At 40.2% G+C, this 9,485-nt stretch overlaps 1 protein-coding gene across 3 annotated transcripts in view; it reads right to left on the reverse strand.

Moving 5' to 3' along the window:
• rps6ka3b (ribosomal protein S6 kinase, polypeptide 3b) overlaps nt 1-8,460 on the reverse strand; it is a 76,337-nt gene extending 67,877 nt beyond the window's left edge. For 2 of the 3 annotated variants that reach the window (XM_037534112.1, XM_037534111.1), the window contains exons 1-2: nt 8,168-8,460; nt 4,295-4,351 (exon numbers count right to left, since the gene is read on the reverse strand). In XM_037534112.1, coding sequence (XP_037390009.1) covers nt 4,295-4,351; nt 8,168-8,242 — 132 coding nt within the window. In that variant the 5' untranslated portion in view covers nt 8,243-8,460. The remainder of the gene's footprint in view (nt 1-4,294; nt 4,352-8,167) is intronic. The other variant, XM_037534114.1, reaches the window with a different exon arrangement.
• Between the last annotated feature and the right edge of the window lie 1,025 nt (nt 8,461-9,485).

The following is a 9,485-nucleotide window of genomic DNA, read 5'->3' on the forward strand; positions in this document are numbered from 1 at the left end:
ACGGTCATGAAAACCAACACAGTGACACACATCCACCTGTTCAGCTTACTGCAGTTTAGCTTTGCCCATTCAGGCTGACGTTACAGAGTTTCAGATTGCTATTGAATAAGATACAAAATAGGGCAGCCAATTAGAAGAGTCTGACAAATATCGGTCTTAAAGGTACAGTAAGAGTAGCGTGTGTAAAGGATTAAGACAGGGTTAGAAAAAGAAAATGCCAGGCAATTTTAATTGTAATTAAAAATGAATTACAACAATATTTTAAATACATTTACATAGAAAATTATGAATAGTTATTAACAGTGACTGTCAGACAAAAATCTTCAAAAGAGTAACTTTACAGGACAAAACAGCCTTTACTTTTAATGACAGTCACTGCAAAAATATTTAATTCCTTCCAAGTAATTCTGGATCATTTCTGTTGGTCCATAAATACCATGGTACTACTGTATTATACTTATGTTCTAAAACAATGAGATAATATTTTGTCAAATAAGCCAGTTAAAGCAGCACTGTGCACATTGTTTTGTTGTTGTTGTTGTTCAAAATGAAAGAAATAGCTTTACTGAGTTAGAAGAAAAATGTTGAAATATGGTGAGTGTGCAATGCTGCAAGTCAACCTGTTAAGCCTGAAATAATAATTTAAATGTCCAGCACTGCTACTGAAAATATGAATAACTAATGTTTACTGAACTCCAGCAGAGCCTGATGTTCGGAGAAGTAAGCGTAAATGTACTGGACACATGTATGAAACAAATGACTTAAGAAATTTGCACAGAAAACAACGCTTAGCACTGTTTTTCATGAGCCAGGGAAGCTGCACTTAAGGATCAGCTGTCAGTATTGGAAGAGAAAACGTTTCCCCAATTTCAATCACAATTTATCACTTCCCATACTGTCATCATGACCTCCAACACATGAATTAAACAGATTACTGAACATCAGATTTTATCTCCATATTGTCGGCCCCAGATAAAACTTAGGTAACGGCCACAGGTGCAAACAAAATGCTGTGTCCCAATACACAAAGTCAGCGAACACCTGAGTCTCACTAACACACAAACACAGAAACGAGGATTGTGTGTCTCAGTGTTCTCGGTCACTAAATGATATATCGGTGTTTATTTGCTGATCTGGAAAAACTATGTAAAGCCATTTGAATAGAGCGACTAGAAATACTGACTCTTATGTGAATGAGGTCTATGAGTAATTCATATTAGCACACATGCCCCTTCCACCAAGTCGCTCATTCACCACACTCTGTCCATCGGCCTTCAGCAAGAAGAGACGTGACAAAGTAGAAAGAGTGACCTCATTTTGGGCCACTTAACTCGGCTCATCAGCACTCCACTAACATACTCACTCACTTATTAACGCATATTAACTGACCGTAATGTATGCCCCCTCATGCACAGCATCAAGAACCCAAACCCACACACACAGGTTTATTTATATAAATGTAAGGATATTGTGTTATACACTTATCCTACATACAAGTACAAGTTACTGATTTTTCTGGAGATATTTCTGACAAGATTAGATAGAAGATATTTACATAAGGTAGAAGCAAGTCATGGGAAAAGCATTACTTTCTAAAACTGGAGCTCAAAAATGACCGAAGCTATTGGCACTCCTAACAACCACCTGGAAGACCTGCCAAAATGGCACTGTCAGATTATCTGTAATTGTTATTGTTTTCTCTTTTGTCACTTATTTGTTTGCTGAATTTGACTACCTCTTGTTTTCTTTCTTTCTCTGTTGTTTTTAGTTGACACTGTAAAGCACTTTGTAGCTGCAATTCACCAACTGAATCCTCAGAGAACTCACGTACAAGAAGTTGACAAGCTACCGGAGGGAAAAGAATGAATAACAAAAATAAATAAAAGCAAAAAAGGAAAAGGTGAGATTTTGACCTACAATCACAGGTCACCCACAGAGGGGTCCAAAGCTTCCCAAATGTGCCATATTTATTTAATCATATCATGTTCATTTTTCCAGAAGTAACTTTGCTACCCATGTGAGCTACATCTACACTCTGCCTGTGTAGCTGCATTTTAAATGTATGAAACACTATATGAATAAACTATATGAATAACACTATGCGTCTAAAAGGATGTGAAGCCGACAAGAAGTTCTTACTGAAAACAGCAAATAGACAAAAAAAGAACATAAGCAAATCAACAAAGAAGCTGATGGTATTCAGAATAATGGACTGACCACCTCAGCGCCCAGACCTCAAAATCACTGAATGTATTTGGGATTATTTGGATTGTGAGAAGCAGAAAATGAAATAAATGGATATTATTTACAGTCATTACATGTTTTCTTTTTCATTCCAATGCTGAAAAATGAATAGACCACCTCAAAATTAAGTGACAGGTGGTATGTAACAAGAATTTTCTAAGCACAACCCCAAATCTAACCATAACCTCAGTAACATAAAGACATGCTTTTGCTCTGTCAGTTTTAAAAAAGGAAACGTGGCCTTTTTGTAAAAAACACTTTACAGAGTCGTGAACATGCTCCTGTAGGTCAGTCCTGTTTTTCTCTTGTTTTCCTACAAAGACAGGACATTCTGTCCTAAAAATATACAAATACAAAGCCACACACACGCATGCCTTCGAAAATACATATTTTAGTCTTTTGGAGAAAATGGCTGTGTCATACACCTGTGTGACAGTCCTGATTTAGAGACGGTCTATTAAGAATGAAAGCAGAGGTCAGCAAGAGAGCTTGCGATTCGCAAAAACAGTGTGTGTACTTTCAGGAGAGAAAACAAATACTCTGGAGACACTTCTAATGACATCCCAGCTTTCCTCGTAAGATCTATAGGCCCATCTCCCCTGCATTTAAAAATCAATGCCTTTCAGCACCACTGGGAAACAGAGGAGAGAGAGAGAGAGAGCGATCTTTTCAAAAAGGCGTGTCTACAAACACGTGTTTGATTCTAGCCTGTGGTACATTCATTTTCACCCCTCACTGGCTCTGTTACAGCCCTGTGAAACTCATTATTAGGTCCATCATGATTATTTAACTCAAATGATCAGAATACACCCAAAAAAAAGAAAAAGCCTGAGAAGAGATCACAAGTTTGGTCCGCAGCCATACATGGCCAGCATAATTGGCCTGGCTCGCTCTGGGTGGGCAGGATGGCCATCCTTCTCCCCCTCATCACTCAGCACAATCAAAGTGGCAAGTCTGTTCGCTCTGCGTCAATCTTGGCAAACGTTTATTTCCATTCATACAAGGCCTGGCTGTTATCTCTCTGAAAGGGGAGAGATCTATAAACTGAAAGCCACATTAACCTTTCAAATCCATAATAAAATCTGACAAAAACACCACGGCGCTATTTTCTCCTGTCCAGGAAGCTCAAAGAATACAGTGTTGCTTCACCCACCGGGTGATAGCTGGAGACCTAACTAGTGGATAGAAGTGGACATGACTAAAGTGAAGTCTGGATCCACCCCACCAAAAATATCACTGATTAAACTTCTTGATTAACTACAAGTTATTAGGTTAGTACAGTTTGCGTGATAAAGTAAGAATATGTTCATATACACTTCATTGAAGTCTTTTGGAAGACTACCAAGGAAAAGCTGGAATCTTTAAAAAGCATTGCTTTCTTCTTTTATTGCTCAATTCATTTTTATTGTTTAAAAATGTTGTTTAGTTTAAACTGATGACTCCATTACCAAAATAATCCGCAGGTACTTAATATAACCAGTAATGACAGTCAATAAAGCTGCCGTATGAAAACAGACACACTCCTGCTCAGGTAATCAGCTCTTAACAGGTGAATCTGTGTCAGAGCAGGACAACGTACGACGCCAGCACATGCCTGCATTCACCGAACCTTTCAGAGCTCCAACCTGATCAATACAGTCTCTGTCTGAAGGGATTCCATAATCAATAAGGTCCATTCATCACTTTCTTTTCTTTGCAGATATGAGCACACAGAGCGGGTAACCTCCACCCTGCAATTCAGAGCTTTACAGCTTTGCTTGTATGAGAAAAGAAAGAAAGAAAGAAAGAAAGAGAAAGAAAGAGAGAGAGAAAGAAAGAGAAAGAAAGAGAGAGAGAAAGAAAGAGAAAGAGAGAAAGAGAGAGAGAGAGAGAGAGAGAGAGAGAGAGAGAGAGAGAGAGAGAGAGAGAGAGAGAGAGAGAGAGAGAGAGAGAGAGAGAGAGAGAGAGAGAGAGAGAGAGAGAGAGAGAGAGAGAGAACACAGAATGAAGATAAACAGAGAGAGAGAGAACACAGAATGAAGATAAACAGATAGTAAACAGTGATTCTTACCTGACATGACAGGTTGTCATCCTCTCCTAAAGAATCCTCCAGGACGTGGTGGGTCTCCTGCAAACAGGTGAAAATGTAAACACACTCTGTCACTCATTCTGTAAAACATGCTCAGCAAGACAAACAACAGAAGAGCAAACCACAGATGACAGGGTATAAACACCCTGACCTGTGACACAGTGGGCCTCTGAGCTTCTGCAGGTCATCGTTCTAAGAGAAGATGGCGGTTAAAGGAAAACACCAGTGATTCTCAGATTAATCTCTATCTGCTGCATCTGCAGCCAACAGTCGATTACCATGGACAATAACTGCACTGTTATTAAAAAAGAACAGAAAATGCGTCGACTTAAAAAGTATTTATAATAGAAGTCAACTGACATGCAGATCAGACTAAAACACCATTCTTTTTAAAATGATGTATAGTTAAATAACAGTTTTTAGACAACTCTACTCATATGTGGGCCCACACATCAATTCCTCTCTCCACCATAACTACATAACTTGAAAATTTGATCAGTGCAGCATCTGATTTTTGAGTGGACATAAAACAAGAGCCTCCTATATTGTGCAATATGAAATCTAACAGTATTGAATTTATCCTTTTTTTACTTTTGTGTACCTACTTCCACTTTAACTCTTCCATCCCTCTAATTTAAAGAAAATGTTATGAATGCCTCTTCCCAACTAAATCTGGCGAGATGCCAGGGCCCCAGTGTTTATAATGAAGAGTTATGAAATGAATTTAATGTTTTTAAGTGTAACGCTGATTAAATTGGAGAGATAAAAAGGATTTCTGAGTTTAAATGTAGGATTATCCAGATGCATAAAAAGGGGAAAACAACTGGAAACATACAAGAATGTTCAACAATTTGTTTAAAAGACACAAAGATGGGACTCCAAACAGCCATAAAAGACCTGGTAGACCACGAAAGTCGTCACCATCAGATAAACAGCACTTTAACCTTTCAGCTTTGAGAGAGAGGCGAAAATCAAGCTCCACCGTTGCTTCAGATCTGAAAAAAACCACAGGTGTTTCTGTCCATCCATCCACTGTGAGAACACCACTCAACACTATCAGTCTGAAACAATATGCAGCTGTCAAGAAGCCGCAACTGTGAAAAAAACGAATCCAAAATCGTAATTAGGATTGTTTGGATTGTGAGAAGATGAAAATGTAAGCAACTTCTAAGACTGAACTTTGGAGATAAAATTAGGTGGAAAATCATTTCTGCAGATTTCTTTAAAAATAACTCAAATTAAGCCTCCTGAAAATGATGGAAGCTGTAATGAAGACAAAGGGTAGGCACAATAAATACTGAAAATGCTGACATTATATATAGTTGTTGAGGCTTCTTTGCTCTTTGATTTTAAAAGACCTCAAAAAATGCTCTAAATCAAGACACCACTATCATATTAAACAGAACTCTGAATCCTCTGAATGGTTAAACCCCTGGAGGTTAGGTTGACACTGTACTCCTTTATCACGCTGACTGTAAATGAGTAGGTTGTGCCTCGGGCTGAACTAACCATGGAAAGATACACTGTTCAGATGTGCAGTGCAATATCGTTAGGCATACAGAGAGCGCTTAAGCACACATTAAACTAGGCGGAGCCTCAGACAAGCCTCTCTGTCACTGCATCATCAGCAGACTGACTGATGACCCTTCTCCATCTGCTGACTACCTCGGCCACAGCCACTCGCTCTGCAAATCACTCTGCTACTGCACACATAGGCTTCCCACGCAATTTCGTTACAGCCTGCGAAGGACATCTGGTCGATATGAAAATATATTACATTGTATGAAATTAGACATCAGGATTTTTTTTTATATCCTGACATTGTAATTATAGCTGGAAACTGACAGGGGCTTCACAATATCATACATACAACACAGCAATATGATACATTACCATATGAAGGAATGTGAGACGACCAAGTTTTTAATTATAAGGAATTAAACCAAAGATGAATATATTTGGACTGCAGAGTAAATAAAAGAAATGGGAAAATTACAGCTACAATGCGCAATGTGACATCGGAACGACAAAATGATACAACTCCACAAGACGTAAGAATATTGTATGTGATAAGAAAGAGACCTTGAACATATTTCTATATTGGTCTGACAGTGTTTTGCTGCCAGACTATGACAGTAAATGAAAGTAACAGGACGACTTCAACCCCATGATCATTCAGGGTGAATACTGTGTAGTAGTTGCCTTACTACTGCTTTAGCACAACCACAAACAGCATGTTTTCTGTCTCTATGTCACGTCAACAATGACAAACTGAAAATGATGGGCTCCATCTATGCACTATGGGTCTGCTTCCCAGACATGAAATTAGCTTAGTCCTGGACTAAAAAGTGCCGTTTTAATGGTGAATCGTCACTGCAAATTATTTTTAGTTCAGGCTTAAGCTTAATCCAGGTCTGAGAAACTGGTTACACATGTCCAAAAGTTTGTAGCGACCAAACAGAGACAGCCACAAGAGCATTAGTGAGGTCAGATAGTGACGTTGGATGATTAGTTCTGGATCACAAATGCCACAGTGCTGGCGAATTAATACCCCTTTTGGCTTTGGATACTGACCTCAGGCTGCTCCAGTGCGTCCCATTCTATTGCCACTGCTTTTCAATGGAGATCTCAAGGTGTGTACGCGGGTAACTACCTGTGTCAGCAATGAGTGCGACTTTTAGTAGCCTAATCCGGCACTTCTGGACATATAAAGTATATGCAAGCTTCTCTTCTGTGCTGTGGATGTGGCAGGGTGAAATGACTAAGTGCCATTGATAGATCTCACACAGTTAAGGTGGGAGCATGAATAGCCAGACTCCATGATTCATTGATGCCGTGACGCTAAACGTGAAACTAAACGCAACTCAGCTGAATAAATGAAATTGAACAAACCGAAGGAAGCCAGGTGCTGACAAAAAAACTTCCCTTTTTGACTCGAACAGGCTAACAGCCCATGTCATGTTATAGACTGAGGTTACCCAACTATGGCACCACGCCAGCTGAAGGGGAACTCCACAGATTTTTCAAAAAGTCTACGTAATTAAAAGGACTGAGATTTAAACAAAGTCATTTAGGCTGGTTGGGTGCGAAATGTCCTACTCTAGAGAAGTTAACAGAGTCAGAATTGTTCACAGTGGTGGTGATAGGAACCAGACGTCTCAAGAGTTCAATGCCTCTGAAAGCTCCCTTACAGAACAATGTTAATACTGCCTGCTGTCTGACACAGACAAGCAAACTTGTGATCAGGTTCTGGCTTAAAATTGAATTTTAACTCATTTATTTTCATCCACTCGTGGTGGAGGGGTGCATGCAGGGCGTTTTAAGGCAAAATGCTCCGCAAAGAAAACTTATTTTTTTCAGATTTCTGAACCATCATCAACATCACATGCAGAAACTCAGAAGACACTTGCAGATTCAACGGTGGCTTTTAGATGGTAAATAAATAAAATGGCTGTATTTGTGTTGCAGACATGCTAACCCCTGGTTCCCATCACCACCACTGCAAAGAAAACAGTTTCTAAGGTTCTCCACAATGAACCATTTCACAGCAACCCACTCTGAACGACCCTGTTTACATCTCAAGCACCGACTTATTCGGAAACTTTAAAGCAATGGTGGAATTCCCCTTTAAGGAGAAGCTCAAAGCTTATTAGAAAGAACTTGAACGCTGATTAATTCATTCATTTCTTTTCTAGCTCCAAGCACTTACATCAGAGACACAGAAATAGCTGACAACGCTTGGACGTTCGCCTCACAGACGAGACAGCCAGCACCAAGCATAGAAACGGGCGTTTCTAATCAAAGTAACACCTGAAATAAAGCAGTCAGCTCCAGGAAAGTGGAGCAGTAACTTACTTCGTGACTTACCTCGCTCGCTGCGCTCCCAATGGCCATCTTTCGCCAAGGGTCAGCTAGTTGCGCCAGGGGCATCTTCACTGCTGGAAGTTAGACTGAAAGCTGAGGGAGGAGGTGGAAAAAACACAGCACAACTCTTTCTCAGCAAACCCGGCCACTTGGAAAGGATTTGTGAAGGCTCGCTGTGAAAGCGAACAGAAACCCAGGCTGTAGATGAAAGGCTCGGCGGTTTCACAGCCAAATGGTTAAAGAAGTGACCGCCACCTCCTCGCTCAACTCTCCACCTCCCTCCCTCTGCCCCTCTCTCCTCTCTGCTCAACCCGTACGCTCTCTCATTTCCGCTTGCGCGCGAGTGGAGCCTTCCCATTGGGTCTGGCTCCCATCAATCAGCGATATTCTCCCTCTGCGTCACAATCGGAGGGCGGGGCAAAGGCTGAGCCGCGCGTCCTATAGGCAGGTGAGTCACCCTCTCGCAGGTGTGTGAGGACCGGTTACTCATCAAATGTTTTCCCAAGCGCCGGTTTGTCCTCGACATGATCAGCCGCCAGGAAACCAGCCAAGCAGGCCTGTCTGTTTCCTTTTGATCTGATTATACGCTCATTTACAATTGTTAATAAATTCCCCTCAATTGCTGTTCTCCGTCATACATCTCTTGCGACACCTACAGGCTCCTCACTGAACTTCACTAACACCTTCTCGAGTATATGCCCGCCCTAACCAGGGCAGGGAACGTTTTTAACCTGGGTTTCTGCATAATTAAATGTTTATGTTGTGAAGTAGGGGTCCTTAACGTCGACCACCCTGCAGAGTTTAGCTAAAAGTCCTAATCTAACACACCTATTATATATTATTGTATTGCACAGTGTATTGTAGTTTACTGTACTGTTGAATGCACCGTGTATTGTAGTTTACTGTACTGTTAAATGCACAGTGTATTGTAGTTTACTGTATTGTTGAATGCACCGTGTATTGTAGTTTACTGTACTGTTGAATGCACCATGTATTGTAGTTTACTGTACTGTTGAATGCACAGTGTATTGTAGTTTACTGTACTGTTGAATGCACCGTGTATTGTAGTTTACTTTATTGTTGAATGCACTGTGTATTGTAGTTTACTGTACTGTTAAATGCACAGTGTATTGTAATTTACTGTATTGTTGAATGCACCGTGTATTGTAGTTTACTTTATTGTTGAATGCACTGTGTATTGTAGTTTACTTTATTGTTGAATGCACTGTGTATTGTAGTTTACTGTACTGTTGAATGCACTGTGTATTGTACTTTACTGTACTGTTGAATGCACCGTGTTTTGTAGTTT

The sequence above is a fragment of the Pygocentrus nattereri genome, chromosome 24, assembly GCF_015220715.1.
Source record: "Pygocentrus nattereri isolate fPygNat1 chromosome 24, fPygNat1.pri, whole genome shotgun sequence".
NCBI classification, from domain to species: Eukaryota; Metazoa; Chordata; class Actinopteri; order Characiformes; family Serrasalmidae; genus Pygocentrus; species Pygocentrus nattereri.